The sequence below is a fragment of the Podarcis pityusensis genome, assembly GCF_964106645.2.
Source record: "Podarcis pityusensis genome assembly, chromosome: 1".
In the NCBI taxonomy this organism is placed as follows: Eukaryota; Metazoa; Chordata; class Lepidosauria; order Squamata; family Lacertidae; genus Podarcis; species Podarcis pityusensis.
In genome coordinates, this window is record NC_138028.1 from 57307370 (window position 1) to 57334742 (window position 27373).

Genomic DNA, 27373 nt, shown 5'->3' on the forward strand with positions numbered 1-27373 from the left:
AAGTGCTCCACCTGGCTTGCTGGGCAAGGCCCCCTCAGCACACCAGCTCTGAGAGTGCTGGAGATATTCTCTCTCTCCCCCTCACCTGCTTGCCGTGCGGCAGCTCCAAGCGTTTGACTAGACACAATTTTCGCACATGTAGCCCTTAGGGCTGAATGAGAGATATGGGATTACTATGCTGTTCTATTTTACAGGCTTGTTCTAAGGCAGGGGGTGGGGAACCGGTGTTGCTCCAGATGTTACTGGACTTCAATTCCCAAAAACAAACTATCCAAAACTTTTTGAAAGTACACCTGTAGATTTCCTACCTGCAGGTTTCAAATCCTTGGTCATAAGCTTTCTGCATCTGGTCCCATGTTGGAAGGGTGCTGTTGAGAGCTTTACAAAGCTCAATGGCCTCTTCTCTTGAAAGGCTATAACGGCGGTTTTTCTCAACGTGGAAAACACCTGCATATCTGCAACTTATATTCAAATCTGTGAATTAGAGCAAAACAAAGAACTGATTACCCAATGACACTGGCCATTACATTTTAAATACCATATCAGATGTTTGGCTGTTTCAAAATCCTAGTAAAATTTTTATTGGCATTACTGAACCATTTATTTAACCAAAAGCACTTTAAGCAAACCATACAATTCTGGAAGGAGCAGAGGAGATTTTACGTTTTTGACCTTACACTCAAGACGTATCTCAGAATTTGGTGGGCAGCACTGTACAAAAGGGCCTTGGAAATGATAAGTAGTTCTTTCATGTTACAAATGAAGTTTTCCATGACAGGAGCATGTTTGAGTTAGTTTCCTCTTGATAATACCTTCTATCTAATCTGAAACATATCTATTTACATTAGCATAAACCTTCTCTAAGGACTGGCATTGGTTCAAAATGCTTTTTTTTTCCCTCAGAAAAACTAGCTGAACAGAACATGTCAAGAGGAGAGGAAATGTTCAAGGTTCGTATCTACATTCAAGTTTGAAATAAGTATTAGTTTGAAATGCAAAGGTGGGTTATGAGGATTTTGTAAGCATGGAACGCTCACTATTTAATGAGGAGAACTAGCACTTGCAAGTGCAAAGGATACATCTTCCACAAGCAGAATGTCAACTGTGCTTGGATTCCAACATGGGAGCAAGTGGGGCATTCTTACCCAACATTCTTTAAGTTTATTTTTCCCCCTTTCCTTTCCAAGGCAACACTGGCCTTGTCAAGTGTACCAAGGAAGAAATAAATGCATAAATCTCTACTTGTGCTTCACCAATTAGTAAAGTCACAATTAGTAAAGACTAGTTCATGTGCCAAATTTGCAGTTGTCCACAACTTTTGTCAAGCATTCCTTTAGCTGGAATTCTGCAAAGTGTTGCTGCACAGGTTGCAAGTGGCATAAACCAGTCATAGTATGAGGAACTCAGATTCTCTCTCTCTCTCTCTCTCTCTCTCTCTCTCTCTCTCTGGAAGGTTTTTTTTTTTAAAATCGTGGCTTAATTCCTGACTACGTTCTCAGTATTAATACTAGAGCCCTTCTCAAATAATTTGGCTTTATATCAAATAAACCATTGTGTCAGAAAATATAGTGTAACCAAACATACAGGAGGTAAATGGTGTCCTTCTAAGGCCCTTAGCACCATCCTAAATATTCTCCTTCCCTAATAAGAAAGACAGACTATAGTAGAGGTAGGGAGCGGGTAATGCTTTTCACAGCATGGAAATATCACCTGCTAATGTCTGCAGAGAAAGCTAATGTTAAGGGGATAAGAGTAGGGACCAGTGGAAATCCTAAGGGAAGTCCTCTCAAATGTGATCTGAGAGAAGTGCTCTTAAATGGTGTCCGTTGCTGATCCATTAAGCATGATGGACTCGTGTTGCTTAAGTGTTCCATCCCATTTGCAATGCAATCAGAAATTGGGCCTCAGCTATTTTCTTCTTCCTTTGTCCTTCATAGCTGGCAGGCACTGGCATGGCAATGTTGTTTTCCTGACACCATGTGATGTTCCATAGCTGGAAGCCAATATTGTTTAATAATGGCTCTTAAGAGAGGCAAAACTCGCACAACAAGCTGTAATTGTCCTAATCATTAATCTCGGCCAGCCCATAAGACTTTGGTGATTCAGCATGAAACCATGAAATGCCCCTGAGCATGTTTCACATTTTAAAGATCATGGAGATCGTTAATCCACAAGCACAAGCCTTTGTAGCCAAGCCTTTGCCTGTCTTCTTTTTCTTCTATCTGCCTTGTATCCTGTAACCTCTTCAGCAGAATGCCCTGTAAGATCATTGCTAGTCAGCTGTAGGTCCCTCGGCTGATAAAGAAGGGGAACTGGGCAAAGTGGTGGCAACAATCCCTTACAAAGAATGAAGCAGGGATTTTGCTGCACTTCCTACTGAGGGTCTATCTCATGGGTGTCAAACACAAGGCCCGCAGGCTGAATCTGGCCCGCCAGGGCTCGTCATGTGGCCCGTGTAGCCGCTGCCGGCTGCCAGCCTTCACCTTTTATTCTTGCTTCTTCTTTTTTTAACACAAGAAAGCCGCCTCTTCAGCGCATGCGCGGCAGCCTACAAGCCAGAGAACGTCTGCCCTCTAGCGGCGCCGGCCGTTCTATACAGGAAACCTCCACTTTACATGCATTCAGGAAACCTCCACTTGTTTTTCTATTGAGCGCATCGTTTTTATTGAGCGCATGCACTTGTTTTTAGATTGAGCGCTGTACATTTGAATATCTACTTGCCATTATTCTATGTTTCTGCTTTCAGAGCTAGTTATTACTTACATTATTACAAAAAACAGTAATAATTGAATGCAGTGACAATAATTTATGATAATAAAGAGTGGACACATAGTCCTACAGATACAACCGGCCCTTTGAGGGTGACCAAATTGCTGGTGCGGCCCCCGATGAATTTGAGTTTGACACCCCTGGTCTATCTGAACTGGAAGTGAAATTTGCAACGGATTCACATTTCAGTCCTAACACAGAGCAAAAGCTTTTAGCTCTGAGGACAGTAGCAACAAAACTCTATGTCCACCAGATGGTTGAAGTCAGGCCACAACTCTAGTTTTTCTCAGAAACAATTATCTCTCTGTCCTCCATGAGCCACATTCCTGTTCTTCTCCCTCCGTGTTTCTGATGCTTGCTGGCAACTACTGTGGCAGGATATGACAGAAGCAAGATGGAGAATTATCAGCGATTCTGCCCTCACCTAGAGAAGAAACCTGCCTTCCATTAGTTCCTTCCCTACACAGATTTGAAAAGCCCCACTCCTGGCAGAACCAGGAAACAATTGGGTCTTTGTTTCCACCTGACCAATGGCTTGAAATTGCAAGCTGAATAGGAAAAATGGCTGCTGGGGAGATTGTTAAGCAACCCTATAAATGCTACTACAATAAGCTTCCCAATGGCCACTATTTTTCTATTTTTCTTTTTTTATATACATTTTTATTGATTTTTTTAACATATCAGTTCCAACAGTCATACAACATATCTTCTCATCTTATACAATATTTTAGACTTCTGTCAACACCTCTGATGATTTTCCGTTCTTTGTCACTTGGCCACTATTTTTCTTCAGGAAAAGCTGCAGTTTAGGCTGAAGTATACACATTTGAATCCTTTCCAAGCGACTGTTATGTACTGAAGTTCTCACCCTGGGCCAGCAGGGGGATACTGTAGATAGTTATGCAAATGAAGGATCGAAAAGTGACGTTCAGTGATTGGATAGTTTTAGAAAATGGCAACAGTTACATTGTTCTGGAGCTCTATATAAGCAGGCTGACTGAGCTCCTCAGTTTAGTTCTGTTCCAGCTTACAAAATAAAGAGCTGCTTGGAGAAATCGCTGTGTCGTCTGCTATGTCAACCCACAACTTAACACTGGCGATGAGGATGGGATCGATGGACATCAGAGCACAGCCAGATGCGGCCATCCTCTGAACTGAGCTGAATCACTGAGCTGAATCACAGAGCGAAATCACTGAGCGAAATCACTGGACAGAACCAATTCAGAGCTGACTGTTCTGGCTAGAGCACTGTGTTCCATCCATCGCCCTTCACGCCGGCATCGGAATCATGGCTTCACTTGTGCCTCTACCGCCGTTTGCGCCAGCCTCTGAATCGTGGGACTCCTACCTCGCTCGGTTCGACTGCTACCTCCAAGCCAACGCGCTGACATCAGTATCAAATGAACGGAAGCGGGGCCTATTCCTCAGCCTCTGTGGGCCTGAGGTGTTTGAGACGGCCCGAGCATTGGTTGCACCTGAAGCAGTCCAGGCAACACCATGGGACACGATCCAAGAGAAGCTCTGCAACCACTACGCGCCAAAGTCGTCCAAAATTGCTGCCCGCCATGCGTTTTACCACCGGAACCAGGCAGAGGGGGAGTCAATCAGCAACTACACCACTGCCCTCAGAAAGGCTGCAATGCACTGCGAGTTCCGAGACTTAGACAATGCCCTGATGGATCGAATCGTCTGCGGGGTCCGGGACATCCATCTGCAATGGCATCTCCTCGCCAAGCCAGACCTCACGCTACAGAAAGCCATTGAGGAGGCTGTGGCCTCAGAAGCTGCTGAACGCTCTGCCCAGGAGATCCGCAAGGCCAGCAGCCTGCGTCTTGCTAGGAAGCCAGATCCAGTGCATCACGAAGAGGTCAGCAGTGATGAGGCATCCTCCAGTGAAGACGATGACGTGCACCAGACAAAGCGGGAGTGCAGGAAGTTCCAACAGAAGTCCAAGGGCCAACCAGAATGTGCCGGCTATGGAGGCAACCATTCCCGTGCCAAGTGTCGATTCAGAGACGCCATCTGTCGGACGTGTTCCAGAAGGGGCCACATCGCTAAGGTCTGCCGATCGGCTCCATCTGACACCCCCCCTTCACCGACTCGCAAGTCCAAGTCTTCACTCCAGTCTGCCAAGGAAAGCTATTTCGCTCTCACCAACTGCCGCTGCCCGTCTGAGACCACGATTGGCCAAACTGACTTGCCTACGCGACGCAAGCTGAACGTCACGGTGCTCATTGAAGGAGCTCCATGTGACATGGAGATCGACACCGGGTCTGCCCTGTCCATCGTGTCTTGGAGCACCATCAAAAGACTGGTACCCAGAGTGTCCAAAAGGCAACTAGACTCTCACCGCGTACACCTGAGAGACTACCAGGGAAACGACATTCCCGTGGTAGGCGTTGGCCGGTTCCGGATCGCCTTCAAGGATTTTTCGGGCCTGCTCCGGCTGGTGGTGGTCGAAGGTCAGTGGCCAAGCCTCCTAGGGCTAGACTGGTTTGATGCCCTCGGCCTGGAAGTCACCGGCATCAACTGCATCTCTAACGCAGAGACTGAGGGTCTGGTCAAAGACTTTGCCGAGGTTTTTGACGGCACTTTGGGGCAATATACAGGTACGCCCATCTCCTTTAGCCTTGATCCATCAAGCTAAAGCCACGCCAGGCTCCCTTTGCTCTCAAGGCTAAGGTGGACGAACAACTGGACAAGCTGGTCGCCCAAGGAGTTTTGGAGCCGGTTGACCACACCAAGTGGGAAACCCCCATCATCACGCCTGTCAAGCCAGACGGGTTGGTGAGAATCTGCGCTGACTACAAGTGCACGATCAACAAGGCACTTCAGCAGCACGCTTATCCGGTTCCTGTTGTCCAACACCTGCGACTATCTCTCTTTCAGAGAGATTTCTGTGCCTTGTTTTAAAGACACTTCGCATATGATGATACTCTAAATGGATATCACCTTCCATGTGGGAAAATGGCATCTAGTTTGCATAAAGCAACATGTTTAAGGCCTCCTTTTCATCATGGGTAAGGGACAATGGCCCGAAGCCACAACTGTGTGGCTATTCAGTGCATGCAGACGTGGGGGAACAGATACAGTACACCCAACTTTCCCACAAAGAAGTGATATTTGTTTAGGAAATTGCCATGTGACTTTCAGAAACCAAGGGCTCAAATGTAAGAGCCAAAGAGTCTTTTTCATCCCTGCTAACATAACCACACACAGCTAATCATTCACAACAGCCTGGCTTTACATCCGTTACTTGAAATAAGTATATGCAAACATTGCTTCTCTATGACGAATGTTGAATGTTAATAATAATGAGGGTTATTTTTCCCTCTGTTTTATTTTCTTTTTAAGTACAGAACCAGCAGGTTTCACACTCAGACAGGCTACCATTTTATATTTTAAAACTTAGTGCACCATGTAATTAAGAGATGTGTAGGCACATCAAAGTGACTGCAGCAGCAAAGTATTTGCAGAAATATTGCTTTGCTTCACGGAAAAAAAGGCAAAGAGAACTAGTATTTAAGCATGCAAAACTGCAGATGGTTGCCATGGGGACCAGGAAGTGCTCATCTAACTTTGGGATTTTCCTTTCTGGTTTCTGCGGTTCAGAGCAGAATGTTTGAGACATGGGCAGGAAGTGAGAAGTGGAGGCTGTAAGCTCCAATAATATTAGGGTTCTGATGGCGCAAAGCATAGTTCTTCTATATGTTTGACATGAATTCAGATTTAAGCTGTTGTGCTGTGTTATTTGTCTCTGAATATGAGCACCAATAGGCATTTTATGGATTAGTATCTTGTAAAGCTTCTGTACAGCCAAGCATGAGCTAAATTATCTTTTCAGTCTGTTGAATTCTGAGGTGGGGAACATGTAGCCCTCCCAGGTGCTGTTGAGACTCCCATGAACCTCAGCCAATATGGCAAATAATCAAAGAAGATATGGTTGGAGACCAATAACATCCACCTCTGTTCTTAACCATTTGCATTTTGTTATGCTGCTTTCTGAATCTTTATATACAGTGGTGCCCCACAAGACGGAAAACTCGCTAGACGAAAGGGTTTTCCGTTTTTTGAGCTGCTTCTCAAGACGAATTTCCCTATGGGCTTGCTTCGCAAGACGAAAACGTCTTGCAAGTTTGTTTCCTTTTTCTTAACACCGTTAATACAGTTGCGACTTGACTTCGAGGAGCAACTCATAGAACGCAGTGTACATAGTAGCCTTTTTTGAGGTTTCTAAAGACTTTGGTGATTTTTGAAGCTTTTCCAAAACTTCTTTTGCAGCCATTTGGTAAGTTAAGCTTTTAAAACTTTTTTGGGGGGGTTGGATTTTGGGTTGGGGTGTTTGGAATTCAAGGACTTGGTGTTGGGGAGGGGTTTGCAAGAATCTGGAAGCTTGTGTTTTTTTTCCTGCATTTTTATGATTTTCTGTGACCATTGGGCCACTCTGCTGTTTTTTTAAAAAAATTCTGGATTTGAATTTCTGTGTGCTGGGTGGCTGGGGGAACAGTTGGGGAGGGGTTTGCAAGAATCTGGAAGCTTGTGTGTGTTTTTCTGCATTTTTATGATTTTCTGTGACCATTGGGCAACTCTGCTGTTTTTTTAAAAAATTTCTGGGTTTGAATTTTGAAATGCTCTTTACAGTATGTGTGACTTTAAAGAGCACTTAATAAACTCTTGTTGTACCAAATTTGGCTTTGTTTGGACTTTTTTTGACCATAGGAACGCATTAATTGATTTTCAATGCATTCCTATGGGATTTCGTGCTTCGCAAGATGAAAAATTCGCTAGACGAAAAAATTCGCGGAACGAATTAATTTCATCTTGCGAGGCACCACTGTATCTGGAAATGGAACCAAGTTAAAATGGAGTTCCACAGGTTGTTTCCTTATCAGACAGTGTGGCTAAGTTCCCATTGTAGTTCCTATGCCAAATTATAGCATGCCCACTAGACGCATCTCCCACAAACTGTCTAATTGTATTGTTACATGTGCTTCGCCTCTCTGAATTGTACTAAATTTGGCTGGTTTTTATTTCCTTTCAGAGGTTGAGCTTTGGTGGAGGCGCAGCTTATCTACCACAAACAGCAAAATCTATTGCCCTTTGTCGGTTCTGCAGAATGAGGCAGTCCCCAAAAGGGTGCTTTCCAGAGTTCAAGGCTGGTCCTCTCTCTCTCTGCCCCACTCAAAACTGCAATTTGTGTTTCTGTTTCAGGGAGAGTGGGGGAGAAAGACTTGCTTTCTGCTAAAACTGGCTCTCACATTTCAGAGAGGTATCTATTTCCTAGCCATTTTAGGCCATTTACCAGTAACGTCTTTAACAACAGATGTGCCTGGCAACTTGGAACATTTATAGTCATTCTGGCCTCTCATTAACCTCCCTGTCCCAAACTTCAGGCTCCTTGAAAGTATTTATCACACCCACACAACTTCTTTTCAAACACACCTTGTTCAAGAAACCTTAGTTTGGTCGCTCATATTTGTATGTGCAGTATGTATGTGTTAAATCAGATTCATTACAATAATTGTGTCTTCTTCATTACCATGTATTTGGGCTACAGATAAAACCAAGCTGCAGTGTGAAGCTTTGAAAAACCCAATGGCTTCTTGATTAATTATGTCTGATTTCACAGCACATAAATACAAGGAAAATATGCATTGAGTAGTATGAAATTCATCTCAGATCCAACTTTGATTAATGTTTACATTTTTCTCTAATCTGGTTTCCGTTTCCTGACTCAAATATGCCAGATGGTTTAATATAATCACTATCAGGAGAAAAGTCATTGGGTGCAACACAAAGGAAGTTTACCAATCCCAAATTTCACTGAAATAAAATTATTGTGCTTTAAAGTGGGTGGAACTGCATACTTTAGTTCCAGTGACTACAGTAGCCAGGCCTACACAACCTAGTAAAAAAATTCTTTCTGGCATTCTTAATATATGAACAACTGGGACCATTCCCCCCCCCTTTTTTTTTACAATGCATTGGCAAAAGGAAGGTCACATCTTTTTGATTTATTTACACCCCACTGTTGAAAGACATCAAAATAGAAATTCAGCATTATACACAATACTGAGCAATACCATTCCAGGTCTTTTACTTTTCCTCCTGGTTCTCAATAAAACACTCTAAACACAAAGCAGGACTGCTCTTTACAATGCAAGCTGAGCTTCACAACTACTTCTGGCAATGATTAGCAATTAAAACAAACGTCCCATGGTGACTAAAGAATAACTATTTCCCAATATTTCAGTTGCTCTATTGAAGCTGAACAGAGAATCAAGTTCCTAAAGGTGAGCCTGTCCCCAAAGACATTATCCATGAACCAGCTTGAGACCATTGTATTACTTTATATTTTACTTTTGGAAGATATATTTTGTTTTCAAACGTATTGTTTGTTTCAAGAGGGTGACAGCATCTCTTTACCAAAAAAAGGTTGGCTAGCAACCAGTGTGGTATTTAAAACTTAAGATAATAAGATACCGTAGAGAGATTCCACAAATGTCACAGACATATGAATTGGCAAGCGTATTTAGGATTAGATGTTCCACTGGATAATGGCTACAGACAACTATGAGTAATAAAGTAGTACCACAGACAGGATGATTGGTGACATGGAGATACGTCTGAGTAAAATTCCACAGGGTGTTGCGTGGGGTGCAGTCTTCCCATTTAGCTTCTTAGCTTGTTGAGAAAGTCACCTCAAGCGACTTGCATTTCTTGAGTATATCTGCTTTGTTTGTCGCCCATTGTGGTTTGTTTAAGTTAAGCATGATTATTCGATCTACATGGGGGATGATTTATTATCCGTGGACAATAAGCACAAGTGGTATAAACCATGGCATTTAAATATTAAAACATTAATATCCACATTTTGCCCCATGCCTAGACCAATGCTGAAGTATATGTTGAAGTGTCTCCAAAATTTTTTACACATCGCTTGGGAAGGCAGACGAACTAATGCCAGTGTACTGGAAGAAGCAAATATCACCAGTGCTGAAGCAATGATTCTTCAACATCAACTTCGTTGGACTGGTCATGTTGTTCAGATGCCTGATTATCGTCTTCCAAAGCAACTACTCTATTCCGAACTTAAAAATGGAAAGCATAATGCTGTTGGTCAACAAAAGAGGTTTAAAGTATCTCTCAAAACAAATCTTTAAAAATGAAGTATAAACACTGATAACTGGGAAACACTGGGCCTGCAAGCACTCCAATTGGAGAACAGCCTTTACCAAAGGTGTCATGGACTTTGAAGATGTGCAAACTCAGGATGAAAGGAAGAAACATGCTAAGAGGAAGGCACATTTGGCAAACCCTCACCGTGATCAACTCCCACCCAGAAACCTATGTCCCCACTGTGGAAGGACGTGTGGATCCAGAATTGGCCTCCACAGTCATTTATGGAGTCATTGTTAAGACTGAGTTTATGGAAGACAATCTTACTCTGGTATGAGTGATCGCCAAAGAAGGAGATATCAGTGAAGACTTCAACAGCAGACTTAGGCTAAGAGAGAATGATTTGCTGAAGGGCACCAGTAAGCTCTACTTCCTGTAAGCAACGTCCAATTCTTTGTCCACTAGCAATTTCAAAGTGAATGGTGTCATGAATCAAACCACAGAGTGATGTACATGCCAGCACAGTGTAGCGGTTAGAGTGGCAATATATGCTCAGAGACAAATCACCACTAGGCCATGAAACTCACTGTATGACACTGGGTCACACACTTGTGACTCAGGCCAACGTGGTACCAACTCTCACCAGTAACATCCAGTAACCCTTGCAGGCTGGGGTTTATGGAGTTGTACTCTAAAACATCTATAGGGCACCAAGTTAGCAAAAGCTGATGTATGCCACCTTGATGGCAATGATGCTTTATTAAATTTGTACACTGCCCTTCATCCAAAGATCACAGGGCAGGTCACAACAGAAAAATACAAAATGAGAACACAAAATACGCAAAACAAAAATGAACCAATAACTCCTCTCCCACAAAAATTATCTAAAACGTCATAGAAAATCAGCATTATTTCCATAAAAATCAAACACTGATGAACCCCACACTGAAGAGTCCACGGGGCCAAAGAGCACTCCCCAATCACCCTCTGGAAACAACCATCCAAGTAGGACCAGAACCACCGCAAAGTGATGCCACCCACTGTCAGGGACTGGGCAGCAGGAATGGTGGAGACCGCCCCCCCAACCTAACCCTTCCAGGGAAGAGGAAGACAGTATAGATTCACAACAGTGGTTTGAGGGGGGCCACGGCTCAGAGGCAGGTGAGGGGAAAATTTGGGAAATAATGGGACAGGAGGAGGCAGAAGTGGAGTGGCAGCTGACTAATACGGTGTCATTAGAAAGCATCCCAGCCCCTCCATCTCCCAGAACCCAACAAGCCTTGAAAGTAGGAGAGCAAAGAGCTCAAAGACAGAGGGCACCCATAGAGGAAATGATGAGAATGACAAATAAGGAAATGGGAGAGACAGGGGGTGGAGATTCATCTGCTGTAACAGCAGTCAAGATCCTGATTGATACAAGTGATTTTATCTTCAAAATGCTTTGCAAACAATTCACAGAGAGCTTGTGTCCTCGTCCAAAGCTCTGGAGAATACCAGGGAGCCAAGCAGGCTCCACAAAGCAGGAGAGGGCGCTCAGGGGCGATTGTGTCAACAACCCAAGCCATTTTCTTGGGAAAGGAAGCTCTTGCCACAACATATGGAGACATAGTTGCTGAGCACTGGGAACATGGAATGAGCAATGGAAAAAACCTTACAAAAATGGCATCAAAACTGCTGATCATGCTATGTTGGTTCCTCAAAGCTTCATACTTCTAAAAAGTGCTACTTAGCTGTATCTACCACAAAACATTCTGTGCACTGCAAAGTATTCTGGGGCATGTTTAATTTGTTTTCTGGTTGCTGGTGAGGCTTGAGCCTGTGCCTGAGAATGTACCAAATTCCCAGCAGTTGTACACTGGATAACAATAAGATGGCCAACTTGCCTTTCAGAAAAACTTGTCTGCCTGCCATTACTTGCCACTAAGGTGTCACCAATAAAAAACATTTGTGGATTTTTAGACATGTCTCCAACACCATTCTAAAGTTTTGTTGTTTTTGTTCTTACTTTGAGGGAACCCTTTTGATATCAGTTTGTCGGCAATGGAACCCCATGTGCATTCCGGAATGCTAGGGACAATATTCTAGGAGGGTGAGAACCATACCTCCTAGCAGCTATGCTCAGCAGAAATGGGCCAGCAATCTATTCCAGTGCAACTTGTGAACCCTGACTGACCTTTTCAATGAGGAACCAGGTAAGTTTCTGATGAAATCCAGAGTCTCCCAAGCAGTTTCTAAGCAAGTTACCGTATTTTTTGCACCATAACACTCACTTTTTTCCTCCTAGAAAGTAAGGGGAAATGTCTGCGCGTGTTATGGAGGAAATGCCTACGGGTGGCATGCCTACGGATTTTCCTCCTCTAAAAAGTACGTGCGTGTTATGGTCAAGTGTGTGTTATAGAGCGAAAAATACGGTATTTATATCATGGTTAGCACTTTGTAGTGCAGAAAAAGTGAGTCATATTTAATTCTGAAAGATCAGCCATCCTATGAAGGCCTTAGATTTTATCCTTTCTACTTTGTCATCCTATATTTCCTCTAAGTTTAGAGTGGCATACATTGTTCTTCTCCCTCCACCACGCCCCATTTTATTTGCAGAGGTTAGGAGACGGTGATGAGCTCAAATTCACCCACTGAGCTTCAAGGCTGAGTAAGGATTTGAACACAGATCTCCCCATTCCTAATTCAATACTCTGGCCACCAAACCACAATGGCTTACCTTGTATATGTATGTGCTTTCATAATGAGTAGAGCAGAGAACAAGCAAAGTGGTTCTCTCCAGATACTGTACACTACAACTCAGCCAGCATGGCCAATAGCCTGGGGCGAAGGGCGTTGTGGTTCAAAACCATGCTGGCTGCCCCTGGATTAGACTGCCACAGAATCTAATCTGGCACATTAAATAACTACATTAAATCAGCTTTATGGAGATGAAGTAAGGAACACTGAGCCAAGCAAATGGAGGCACATTGTGTAGGTACAAGTAGGAACAAGACATTGCTTTCATTTCCTCAGCAACAACCGCTTTCTCCTTTTCTTCCCTTCTCTTTTTTTTTAACGCTGCTAACAGGAGTTTCAAATATGCTTAATCTGTATGACAACCGTTGTTGGGGTAAACACACCGCCATCATCCATACGGTGTCAAAACGCTGGCCAAACTCCCTTCCTTGCTATGCTAAACATTATGCGATTTACAATAGCTTCACCTCAAAATAGAACAAGAGTCTTTGGGCTGCATCAGAATATGGCACAGCTGTGCAGTTGCGGCAGATGTTGCAAAGGAAAACTGAAGAGCTCAGGCAGTGAAGTCACCGTTTGTCAATTTAGACAATGATCAGGCATGGCCTCTGGAGAAGTAGAGATCATTAAAAGCATAGCCAGGCACCAATGACCTTACTGGAAAGCAGCTCACAGCACAGAGAACCTTTGGTGTAATCCCAGTTACCATGCAAGGAGGGGGTCACAGATTTTAACCTCTTCTGGCACTCTTCTAAGAATTCAGCTGAAGCCACTTAAGGGAAATGCAAGCTGGGGGAATACTGAAATTTATATGTGAACAATTGTTTTAGATTAAAACAAAACAAAAGCAAAACAAAGCATACTCATTTGGGCTATGTAGCCAGAAGGAAGTCCATGAATAATCATATTAAGCCATAGCACAGTCTTCTGCCAAAAGCAGACAATGTGAAGTGAGCAGCCTTTTTTGCATGTCCATGATGCAGTTACTGTTCATGCTATTGGCCAAGCATCTTTGCACAATCAATTTAAAAAGCACCGTGATAAACTATAAATAACTTTTAACTGAAATAAAAGGCAACACTCATTCATATTCAGAAGTAAAATGCTTTGTTAAATGCTTCCATCAGAGTTCCACAGAGCTATCCAATACTGACTGTTTTGTTTCTGAACAGTCTTAAATGGAAAGTTCATTAGAGAAGAAAAAACAGACAGTAGCCAAGTACAAGGAGGAAAGAAAAAGCACTCACTGAACGCTAAACCATCTGTTGACTTCACTAAAAGCTTTTGTATCAGAAACGGCAGCAAAGGGGAGGTTTTAGCTTTAGATGACTTTTAAACATCTTGAATACCAGCCAGTTAATACAAACACACATGACGTCCACTAGCAACCTTGACAAAAAGGATGAAACAGACTAGACTATGCCTGAAAAAGGAAAGAAGTCAAGCCCCAGAAACTACTGACGGGAGGAGAATGTGGTTTAAAAATAAAACTGGATTAAACAAATTCGTGGAAGAATTCATGGTGCCTCCACGTGTTCTGATAAGCTGCTCACTTTCATAGCAATACTTGCATAGGACCATCAAACCTCCCTGGAGGGCATGTAAAGAGAAAAAAGAGCTGAGGAGAATCTGAAAATAGTGAGAGAACAGTTAGGTGTATGTGAAAGCTTGGTTCAGTCAAAAAGACCAAACTATGGCACAGCCATAACGGACTTCAAAGTCACTCCCATTCAGCCCTTTTCACATTAATTGTAAAGGTACCCTATGCTTGAAAAGACTCAAACCATATTTCTTGGGACTCAACAGAATTTTTATATGGCATTGTTTATGAGCTTTTGATAGAACACAGTTAATTGGAAGAATCGAAGGGAAAATGTTACTTTGAAGATGATGAGAACAAATGATTCATTCCAAATAACATCCACAGCAAAGTTTGTGGTTAGGTTTGTTTCCTGTTAATTTTGTTTCCTTCTCAGTTTAGTCTTTTGGTTACTCAGACTGCTTCAGTTACTCTTCTTCCTACACTTGGTTAGTTTTACAGTTAGGTCTCTCCTCATTCTCTTTCTTGTTAGATCTAGGATTGTCACAGAACCTTCAAATTTGCACCTTCACCCCTGAACTAGCCAAGCATCATTTTAGCTGCACTTGCCTACACCTGACCAATCCACTACCACCCATTTGTCAAGTCTTTCCCCTTGTCAAGACAAAGTCAAGGAGTGGCTGCACCAAACCCAGACCTGCAGGGTAAACTGCAGTTGTGTTGTTGCAAACCCACAGGAATGGAAAATACTTTTTTTTAAAGTCATACTCTGCTTATTCCCAGTAGTGTATACCTCACTCATTCTCAAACAACAATTACCATAAGTGTTGTTAAAAAAACATGGACAGTGTCCACTTCATATTAGAGAACCAGCTTCTATTTAACACTGCGGGTTCACCAAGTGTGTACAAGAGTTTCTACTTTACTCCTACCATGGCACTTACTTTTCACACTTTTTAACCACTGCCACCATATACCTGTACTATGCTGTTTACCTTCATCTATAGACCTATAGTTGTCTGGAAATGGAGAAGCTTATATAAAACGGATGATAAAATCTTAGTTCCTTCTCCTATATGTATATGCCATATACAGTGGTACCTCGGGTTACATACGCTTCAGGTTACAGACTCCGCTAACCCAGAAATAGTGCTTCAGGTTAAGAACTTTGCTTCAGGATGAGAACAGAAATCGTGCTCCGGCGGTGCGGCAGCAGCAGGAGGCCCCATTAGCTAAGGTGGTGCTTCAGGTTAAGAACAGTTTCAGGTTAAGTATGGACCTCCAGAACGAATTAAGTACTTAACCCGAGGTACCACTGTACCTTTATTCTCTTCTCTCCAGTCAGTCAATCTCAACACCACCAGGTACAGAAGAATCTGGCTTTTCTCTCTCTGGTCAGCTCCAGAAGCTCCTGGCTGAACTCTTCCTCAATGCTCACAGTCCTTCGATGACCTCTCTGACAATCTTCAGCTTAAGCCAGAAATTCAGCTCTCTCAGACTATACTGCCAGGTATTTCCCAGCTTCAGTAGCCTCCTGCCTTCCATCATATTCTGCCTTTTCTCCCAGCCTTTACTCCTGTATTCTTCATATTTAGCCTTTTCACCCAGCTCCTTCTTCTATTCCACTGCATTTCCTAGTCTCATTTTCCCTGAACAGCGGTAGAACTGGCCTTTTTATTTGCCAACCTGCCCTTCTAACAATCAAATTTGAATGGCATAGCATTCTCCCTCTCATCAGACCACTTTTCCAATCCAGTAAGTTCCCAAAAATTTCGCCTAGCAAGCCAATCAGAAGAATTTTTTTACAGCCCACTACTTCTGTATAAGAAGAACCCATCTCTTCGCAGTCTGGTCTTACAAAACTAACTGCCAGCTGCCAACCACCTACTTAATATTACAAGCTTAACCCTTCAAATAACTCCCCATACACAGTAACTCTTCTATGTTGTATATAAAACAAACCCTGTCCTGGTAAATGTATTTCTCCACATAGCCTATTAGCAATACAACCAGGAAAAGGTGGGGCATCACCAGGAACATCATCTTCTCCTGTGCTTGTTCCTTCGCCAGGCACCTTAATAACACTTTGCCAGCCTTTCCTGGAACTGCAATAAGCAGGAACCAGGTCTGACTAAAGACAAGAGTACCACAATAAATACTGCAATGCAACAGGGTGGCAATGATGTCATCCGGATGATCCATAATAATTAGGTTAACAAATGAATGCCGGTTCCAGAGAAAACAGTTATATAGAAATACACCTTAATTCAAACAAGCTTCAATGTTCCAGACCAGCTGCAGCTTACAAACAGTTCGTTTATGATTCAAATAGAAATAGATGTTCAGCATTAACATTACTTTTACATATGTCAGAAGAGGGTGGCAACACGGTTTTGTAACATAGCCAACACTGCAGTCAGCTATGGAGTGTTTCCATTTATTGTGGATGCTTGCTTGTTTGGTCTGTGGCAGCTGTCCTTTAATCTTCTCTGGAAGGGAAATTGTGAAGCAACAGAAATTTTGGAGACATCTTGTAGGTATATATTTCCAGCATGCAGACATCTGGGAGCTTCAAGTTTCATCATTTTCCAAGAGTGGGTGTATTGTTACGCAACCCATTAAGGAGGGAGTATAGTAACTAAAAAGGCAGTTGTCTGACAAAGATAGCTAAAACAAAGTCCTATTTCAATGAATAAAAACTTTTATCTATTTATATATAGAAGGGGTTAAGCAAGAGGGTAATATCTTATTGCCATTTTAGACTTTCAACAGCACATTTGAACCTTGTCTGAAGGATGGTATTTTGAAACCTGCCTTAACAAATCTGGTGAAGGAGCTCTGTTATGATTCACGTATTACACATTAGGTAGTAATAACTGATGATGCAGCTGTTTTCTTATGTCAGAGATCATGCATTGCCAGTGTAAGGGCTTTGCTCATTCTTTAGTGTGTGAATCAGTATTAGTATATCATAACCTAGCGGAAGAAGGAGTAGCATAACATTGTTAGTATAGTGAAGTAATGCAAGGGACGACTAGTACAAGACAGGCTTATTTTTTTACCTACATAGTTTTATTTTCTGATTTGCTTTGTTGAATTCAAAAAAGGGGTGCTGCCTAAGGTTTCACAGGTACCTCCCAGCTGGCTTCTTAGCAATGCTAGGGAGATCAGTTATAAGCTACATTCGAACACTGTTAAAGCGTGTTCTCCTTCATGGAGAGCACGTGTTGCGGTGGGGTCTTACAAGACATCCCACTGTTCCTGGACGGGTAAAGGTAGTTGGCCACCATTGTGATTGGACTCCTCATGTCATTGGGGAGAATTTGTTGTGCCATTTTTTGATTAACAGCCAAGAAGTTTTATATTCCCGGCATGCAGCGTTGAGCTTCCTCTTTTCGCTGCACGCATTGGATCACCCGCCCACCCTCCCTATATTTAGGGTTGTTTGCTTGACCTTGCTATGCCTGTCATGGGGTCGTCTGCTTTGGTGGCAGGGGCCTGGTAGGAATTTTGTCCATTTGGCCGATTGGCTGGTGCCATTTGGTTTTTGACTACTGCGTAGCAAATCATCACAACTTGTAAGGTTGCGGTTAGGCATCGGTTGATTTTTGGTTGGTGGAGGGTCATGGATTGGCTGTGCCTGCCTCTCTAATGCTGCTGCTGCTGCAAGGGTATTCTGTTAAAGGAATCCAGGGGCTCGCCATGCTTTTGTCCGAACCCCTGTCAAGGGGCTAGGGCCACGCAAGAGCCCCTGGGAGCATTTAGGGAGAGGTGAGGACATGGTTCCCAGCTCCATCTTTCTCCCCAAAATGTTTTCCCTTTCTGACTTTCGCGGGTGTGTGAATGTCAGTCTGTCCCCGGGTGGGGACAGATAGTCGCAACCAATGCCTAAGCAAACCACTCACGTTTTTTGTATTTTAATAAAGCTGTGGCCAAAATTATTCCAAAAACCTTAAACAAAAATTCTGTGTGAATTGTGTTTTATTGGGGTGGCTTGCGTACCTCGACACGCAAGAGTTTCATAGATTCCACATGACTACCTGTTCACTGGCCCCGTTCAGCAGAACACCTTGCAGAACAGCAGAAAGGGTAGATCTGGAGTAAATGGGGAACAAACACAGGCTGGCATTTTGATACCAACATCATCAGGTGGATGCTGTGAAAACCTTGCATGGGTGAAATCATCTATATCCCACACCCTGGGAGTGAAATAGACATGTGTCTGAGAATTTACTAGATAACGTTATTATCATTTGGCAGACATAAACACATCTTTCTGCCAATCCCTGGCAGTGATGTGCTCTCCTTAGTTGGTGAATTGTCTCAGATATTTCAGGAGGGGGTTATTCCAATTTGAAATAAATCTTCTCTGTGGTTGCTAAGGGATGTTTCCAATCTCTTTAAAGAACTTTGTACTGACTTCAAAACATCAGTCAAGTTATCCTCTTTCCCATTTCAAATTCTGCCATTGATTTTGTCACCTTTTTACAATCAAGCAGACATTTATTGACTTTTCTATGGCGTTTCCCTCCTTAATTTCTATGTTCTCATTTAATATCCTTACTTCAGAAATCTCAGTCCAGTAACACCTTCATCCTAGCTTTTCCTCCCGATTTCATAGAATCATAGTATCATAGAGTTGGAAGAGACCACAAGGGCCATCGAGTCCAACCCCCTGCCAAGCAGGAAACACCATCAGAGCACTCCTGACATATGGTTGTCAAGCCTCTGCTTAAAGACCTCCAAAGAGGTCCTATACTGTGTATTTCCTTTGTTGGGACATTTTCTATACATGCATATCTCCCAGATATTCACTTGGAAAGCTCAAAATCAATGCTTTGGCATTTCAAACTATAGGCAACTTTTCACTATATATTGAGTCAGATGGAATACACTGTTAATATAAACAGAACAATAGTCTACCCACTGTCACAGATTATGCTGCAGGCATAGAGGTGTTTCTTTGAGTTTCATAGGCTTCTGTATTGTGCTGGTGGTGCCAGAAAAAAGAAACACCCACAATTCTGATTTGCATTGCTTGTTTATGTGTGCCCCTATCTCTACAGATGAATCTTGGCAGAGGAGTGTGCATTGCATGCCAGAGATGCAAGAGACCCTGTAATATGATTCAGCATAAAGCATTATATCTTTCAACTCCTTTATATGTCAGTGAAACAAAAGTTTGGCTGCTGATGTGACCCTAGTGCTCTTTATTTAGTTAGAGCATGTAGACCCTAATTTGCGTTAGTACTTTCCTGAATGAAAGCTATCTTACTTGTGATTCAGCTTGCCTACTGGGCTGTTGCAGGGGGTGAAGTGGCATTGCGTTAGGGGCGAATTGCTTGCAAAGTTGCACATACTTGGCAAACTTGCATGCAAAAAATGCATATATGGGAAGAAATGCATATGCAAATATACCAATTTTCATACAAGCCTTTTGATTTTTTTAATACATGAACGTATTTGAATGTGGGGTGAACTTGGAAACATGAGAAACCGCAAGGTGCCAAAACTGACAGATTCATTGACTCCTAGGAAGAGCAGTTTGAGGAAGAAAATAAGGGACAGGTAAGGGATGTAGCATACCTCTGCCTGTCAGTTCTCCACTCTGAGGCTAGGCGTGCACTATACCTTTAAGGCACATTCAAAGCATATCTTTTCACTTAAAGAATTCTGGGCACTGTAGTTTGTTAAAGGTTATAACTCTGTACAGGATAAAAGACAGTGCCCAGAATTAATGAGAGAAAGAATATGATTGGAATAGTATGATGTGTACATACCCTGACTCAACCTGTCACTAAGAAGCTTCCTGACCCAAAAAAGTGGGTCTATTAAAAACTACATTGAAATTTGGGGGGGGGGGCATAGCTTTCAATACACAAGCTTACATAACGTTTAGTTAGATTCTTATTTTATTTTTATTTCATTTACTGAATTTGTATACCGCCCTTCATCCGCAGATCTATGGGCAAATTACAACATAAACCACCTTAAAAACCACCAGACAAATCTGCAACGGCCTGGGGGGGAAAGATCAAAGCACCACAGAAGTTGATTCCAAGGATTGTTGAGTCTTTGTTGCGTCTTGAGGACCCCCAAGACACCCCCGAATAACAACACGTTTCACACATCATTTTTGTTTTGGTTTATGGCATAATTTTGGCCACAACTTTATTGAATTACAGTATGTGAGTGGTTGCTTAGGCATTGGTTAGCAACTATCTGTTCCCATTTGAAGGTAGGAACAGAACTGACAACCACACCTGTGCGGAAGTCAGTAAGGATAAACAATTTTGGGGAGAGAATATAGCTGGGTGCCAGGCTCTCACCTCTCCCCAAATGCTCCCAGGGGCTCTTGCGTGGCCCTAGCCCTTTGTCAGGGATTCGGACAAAAGAATGGCGAGCCCCTGGATTCCTTTAATAGAATACCCTTGCAGCAGCAGCATTGGAGAGGCAGGCACAGCCAACCACATCCCCTCCACCATCCAAAAAATTAACCAATGCCTAACCGTAACCTTACAAGTTGTGACGACTTGCTACGCAGTAGGCAAACCCAAATGGCCCCAGCCAATCAGCCAAATAGTAAAATTCCTACCAGGCCCCTGCCCCAATGGCAGACAACCCCATGACAGGCATAGCAAGGTCAGTGCAAACAAACCCTAAATAAAGGGAGGGTGGGCGGGTGATCCGATGTGCGCAGCAAAAAGAGGAAGTTCAACGCTGTGCACAGGGAACATATATACATCAATCAAATAAAATTGCAACAATAAATTTTCCGCAGCAACAATTGAAGGTGTCCAATCAAATTTGTGGCCATCCAAACTAACCCGCTCAGCAACAGGGGATGTCATGGTTGCTCCATGAAGGAGAACCCGCTTTTCCATCTTAATCACACTCCAACCAGTTATCTCATGATCATATATTTAATGCTGATAACACTGCTTTGACCCCATTCCATATTCCCTACCAAAGGATGGGGTATGAAACATGTTAACACTGCTTTCCAAATAAGCTGTATTATAACTTCACCATTCTCAGAAATATGTTTGAAAGAATGAAAGAATGTGTTTAAGACTGGATATACAAGAAGTCAGACCTGCAATTCTTCTGTTATAGCTATTTAACTAGCAAAGGGTCCTCTAAGGATCCTAAAAGATTGTGCAAGTTAAAAGCTGTTTGGCAGCAGCTATCGTTACGTCAGGGCTGGAACTTGCTGTCGGCAAAAATCAGATCTAAGTTTCAAGATGCTTCCTGACTTCCCTCAGATTTAGGAGAATGACTTTTTCAAGGTGACAATAAATGCTGTACTGTTGGTACAGACGAATCTCTTGGTGAGACAGTCCACACACATGGGTGACATTTGATTATTGTCGTGGTGATATGATTTAGGAGTTTGCCATTGATCTGAGCAAACTCTTCATTTAGAGCTGAAACAGAAAAGTGGACATCTCACATGATTTATCTGTTGCTGAGCACTGCAGACTCCAGATACCTGAAATTGATGGTTTGAATTTTCTTCTTAACTTTTGATAACTTCTGGTTATCTTCTTTTGAGAACTTCTGGTTCTTGATAATTCCCGTGCAGCATCACAGATTCTGTTAGCAGAACATTTAAGCGTAGTGCAGCAGGCTTTTTGCTGCTGGTGCAAAATTCTTATATTTTAGGGCAACAGCCTTTAGTAGGAGTTGGGTTATCTGGCAGGGGAGATACCTTGATCATGAAGGTTTTTCTAGGGTAGGCTCATCCACTGCATTCCTGGTGTGGGGACCCCTGTCTTTTCCCCAAATATGGGAAACTCGACCACCTAATCTGTCGGGCTGCCATATGTCAACCAATCCAAATTACTAAAATGCCTGAAAATTAAAGTTATCTCCAGGTACCAGAAATTCATTAAACTAGGGGGAAGGTGAGCTTCTCTGGTGAGGATATTCCAAATGCACGAGTGAGAAGGTCACTAGCCTTCCAGTCACTAGCCACCTAATCCCAAACCGTAGTGTGGCCCAAACAAGGACTTCTGATGAAGATCACAAGGTTCTGGTAGGCTAGAAGGTGCCCCTACTGAAAATATATATCTATTGAAAAGCTCCCACGTGAAATCTGAGAGCGCCCACCTCTTTTTGTGTGAGACAAGGGTAAAGAGCTATCTTTGACAGCTATCTGCATTTTCTGTTCCACTTTCTGTTTTTGTTTTTATTTAGATAAGTGTTTTAATTGTATTATGAAAAAACTTTAATAAAATTTTATGGAATATTTTTTTTAAGATAATGCCACTAGCTCACTGTTAACTACTTCCACAATTATTCATTTAGTGTCAAAGATTCTGTCCATTCTGCAGCTCATGTTACTGCTGAAGGTTCTCCTAGCACCAGCACATCTATGCCGACAGATGCAGAAGTTAGAAACTAAGCCTGATTGACAGCTCTGGGTTTAGCCATCCTTAAAATTAAAAAAAAAAAGCCCTGCCCAGTCATGTTGGCATTTTCTAAATAATACAGAAAAGTTTTCCAGGCACCTGGAAGTCACAGACATTTCAGTATGGGAAGTTGAGGCATGAAAAACGAAGTTGTAACACTTAGGATATTTGCCCATGCATGCTACATCCGATTGCTTAGGTCCACACCCAGAAGCAAGCAAACAAAAAAACCCCACAAAGTGAAAATCAGCATCACGTACTCACTTCCCTTTGGCAATGCCTTGCACAGCAGTTCTCCAAAATGAAAGCATCATGTCATGACTTGCAGTAAGTATATTGCAGACCCTTTTAATTCTTGGGGAGTTTGTTGATGCCAGAATCAACCATTTCCTTTCCATAGGTAAAGGTAAAGGGACCCCTGACCATTAGGTCCAGTCGCGGACGACTCTGGGGTTGTGGCTCTTATCTCGCTTTACTGGCCGAGGGAGCCGGCGTACAGCTTCCGGGTCATGTGGCCAGCATGACTAAGCTGCTTCTGGCGAACCAGAGTAGCGCACAGAAATGCTGTTTAACTTCCTGCCAGAGTGGTACCTATTTATCTACTTGCACTTCGTGCTTTCGAACTGCTGGTTGGCAGGAGCAGGGACCAAGCAACGGGAGCTCACCCTGTTGCAGGGATTCGAACAGCCGACCTTCTGATCGGCAAGCCCTAGGCTCTGTGGTTTAACCCACAGCGCCACCCGCGTCCCTTCCTTTCCATACACTTCTCCAAATTAAGTGCCAGCACGGGAATCACTTGAGAATGGTGCCATTCCTAGCAAACAGGGCAGCCTTTTTAGCACAGCATGCCTGATCATTATTTTCTGCAAGCTCAAAAGAGTTTTGGTTCATCTTTTGTGTGAGTTTAAATCCTTACTGAGTTTTGACATACGTTACTTATTTATGGATACTATAGATTAGTATACTACAAAGTCTATTTAGTTGGACAGTGCTATCCTTAAGTCTTAGACACTTAACTGGGAATAAAACCCATTAAACACAATGAGCCTTACTTCTGAGTAGACAAATATAGAATCATAAAATCATACAACTGTCGGGTTGGAAGGGATCCCGAGGGTCATCTAGTCCACGTCCTGCAATGCAGGAATCTCAACTAGATCATTCATGTCTTGTTAGGTCTTGCGCATTGTTCAGCACTTCTAAGCCCAACAAATTTCCGTGTGGAAAACTGAATCATGATCTTAACCTTCCCCCCAAATCAAGGTCACCCCAAAGAGTTATCTTTGGCAGCATAATTACCTGTGCAATTAATAGTTTTTTTAAAAATAAAATAAAGAAAAATTATACACAAAAAAAGCATGCAACAGCTGAGCTCAGGATTAGAGCAGAATTCCTCAGAAGTGTTCCATGGCTTGGCAAGTTAGTTCAGAGGATGTTTGCAAAGTGCTTAGAACTTAGAACACATATTTAAACAAAAAAATTCTCTCAGTTTACTTCGAGGGAAATGTGCACGTGGATATTTGTCCACATTGTGTATACCAATAAAGGCTTAAGAAGCAAAAGAGAGAGAGTTGTGTAAAACTGCACATTCATTAAATGGAATTAAAAGAAAGCCATTTAAGGCACCCGCTTTCTTATTTCTTTTCTGATCTTTTCAATCTTCTTCTTCTACATTATTTAATTTACATCCAAACATCCCCTTCATGCTGTGGGTGGGGTCAGCAAAAGCCAGGAGCAGGAAAATCGCAGCCAGCAGCTGCTGCTGATACAGTAGATGCAACACTACCAGAGAGACTGCTTGTGGTTTGAAGATCAGGGAACTGACAAGCTGTCAGATTTGGCATTCTCCTCTTTCCAACCGGGATTCTATCTGCAGCATCAACTGTCAAATATATATTATTCAACATGTTTTTATAGCCTTGTGAAAGTTTACTTGAAATTTATCGTGCAACCGCGCTAAAAAAAGTTGGGTGGTTTCAACTGAAATCCCACAATGGGTGACTGAAATGAGAAAAGTTATCTTATAACTCTGAAGGGCAGGATGTTGGTTAAGGGAATGTCAAGAGTGCTTGATATATGAATTTCATAAACTGAAAACATTTCGCTTTGTCTAAAAAAAGGCTAGTACATGCATGCACCACTATGTGTGCTTGACTGCACTATTCCACTGCTCAAAGCATCATAGAATTGTAGAGTTGGAAGGGACCATGAGGGACAACTTGTCCAAGCTAAAATGCAACAAATTCATAAGCTTTATGGTGTATTATAAACTGTAATGATAAAAACAGACCAATGGGCCACTTAGCCCAGCATCTGGTTCTCCCAGTGTTGGCAGAACATAGCTATCATGGATAGTAGCCAATAGGGTCGCCATATTTCAAAAAGTGAAAATCGCACAAAAATGGACAGTTTTGAGCTATTTTTAAGGGAAATCGGCAAAAACGACACTACCAACATGGGTTGCCATACACATGGAATTTTCCCGGACATTTTGCTGATTTTCGCCCGGACACTGCTTCCGAATGCAGTCTTCTGGGTATGTCTGGGAAATTCCAGATGTATGGCAACCCTAGCAGCCTATGATAGCCTTTATCTTCAAGTAATTTGTCTGATCCTATCCCAAGGTCTTGTTCCCAGTCAGTCACTGACAGTTCAGACCGCATGAGCTTGTATGTGAAATTACGTGGCCCCCCAACACATACACCACCTTACATTTGTTTGCACAGACTTGCACCTGCCATTTTACCCCATATTCACTAAGTTTGGAGGTGCCCTTTTAGAGCTCTTCACAACCTTTTTTGTTTGAGCAACTTAATATCATAAAAAACTTGGCAACTTCACTGCTCACCCTTAACTCTGGGTCATTCATAAACAAGTTTAAAAGTATATTCCCAATAGAAATCCTTGGTGAAGTCCACTTTCTACATTCCTCCATCTGGATAACTGTCCATTTATTCCTCTCTGCTTCCTAATACTTAACTAGTTCCTGATCCTCAAGAGGACATTTCCTCTTATTCCATGACTGCTAGGCTTATTCAGGAGTCTTCAGTGAGGTAGTTTTCAGATTTTGTACTTTTCTCCACGTGTAAGTGACTTCCAAGCATCAAATGTGTTCTACTTAAAGCAACTTACGGCTGCCATTGAAATTCCATGTTTTGGACAAGCTGTAATCAGCTAGCTTGCTAAGAGCTAGTGGCTGTGCAATGTGTTCCATCTTGAACTCCCCAGATAACCTAGGAATCCAAGGTGCAATGCATGTCTTCACCATTATGCTAGTGATGGCCTCCAGAAGAAAAAGGATGAAAAGCGGGGAGAAAAGACTGTCAAAATCCACTCTGTGCATTGTTGGGTGGACCCCAAAGATGTATCATGGCTCCAGCTGCAGCACTAAACTCTGACTGTGGTTGGATGAAGGCAAATAAGCTGAAATACAAGGGGGTGGAGAGTACTGTTTTGCATAGAAAGTTTCCATCTGGATGGAGGTTTGCAACCCGTTCTGGATAGAGTTGCACTGCCCTTGATGAATCAGGTACACATCTTGGATGGCCTTCTGGACCTGGTGTTATTTGTTGTAATAGTTAGGTGCCATCAGCATGCTGGTGCGGAGGCCAGAACAGAAGCAAGGGAGCCCAGAAGGATACCATGGTCAAGAGTATAAAAAGCTGCTGAAAGGTCCCACAGAACCAACTGGGACAACTCTCCCTATCCAACTGCTGGCAGATGTCATCTACCGAGGTGATCAAAACCGTCTCTATCCCATAATTAGGCCTGAAACCAAACTGGAATGGATCTAGATAATCTGACTCATCCAGAAACCCCTCGAGCTGAGATGCTACCACACATTCCTGTACCCTGCCTATGCCCATATTAACCTGCTTGAACCTTAGGATCATTCACCTCAGAGTTTCTTGGTCTGCCAGGAAAAAACAGGTTGACAACAACAGAGTCAGAGCTTTAGTTGGCTTTGAATCTTTAGAACTGCCTCCCCCCATCATTGACAGACCCCTTTTGGTTGCTTTTTAATCAGCTCTAATGACTCATTTGTTTTACTTAAGACTTCTCTGATTAATTTTTACTACTTTTAATAATGAGGTCTCTCTGGATCCTTATGCTTAAGACTCCATGATTGGAACTCTGTCATTCTGGATTTGTTTTTGGTTGGTGTCTAGTTTCCATTAATTTACATTGTCTATTTTTACTGTAATTATTCTTTATTTATTGGTGAAAAGCCACCTCGTTAGAACATTGCCCTAAAAAGTGGAGCGTAAATATTTAAAATGACTCAATAAATATAAAGCTTCTCAGGAAAATACTAATAAAATACTACACTAATCTGTGAATCCATCCCCACACTTTGTGTTCTGCCCTTGCTGGAGTCATGCAAACAGCATGGACCAGGTTGGAACTAGAATAAACTGGAACACCATTCTATTTTGAATTGTAGGCATTGTAATTGTAACTGCTGAATGAGAAGAAGAGAGTTGCGATTGTGTACACTGTAAGGTAACTGTTTCCATGGCTTTTGAAGGGGGGAAAAATCATTGTTTTGGCCATCCTCTGCAGGAAACAGTCAAACCACAACATCTATTCAGAGCAAGTGTTGTTAAACTTAAGTTTAAACTGTTTATGCCACACATTTGTGTCTTGCTCTTGAGTAGTTGAATGTTCAGAAGACTGGGTGGCTTTTGCATTTGCAGGTTAGATGTTAAAAGACTCTTTTAAATTTTAAGGCTGCACCACTTGTATCTGAGAGGTTATATTTAGAAAATATGAAACAGAGAAGAGAGAGCCATGA

The 27373-nt window shown here is 42.5% G+C and overlaps 1 protein-coding gene across 17 annotated transcripts in view; it reads right to left on the reverse strand.

The window, feature by feature from the left end:
• CD44 (CD44 molecule (IN blood group)) overlaps positions 1-27373 on the reverse strand; it is a 73593-nt gene that overhangs the window by 40238 nt on the left and 5982 nt on the right. For all 17 annotated transcript variants that reach the window (XM_080982554.1, XM_080982553.1, XM_080982551.1 and 14 more), the window contains exon 2: positions 309-474. In XM_080982554.1, the coding sequence (XP_080838680.1) occupies positions 309-474 (166 nt within the window). The remainder of the gene's footprint in view (positions 1-308; positions 475-27373) is intronic.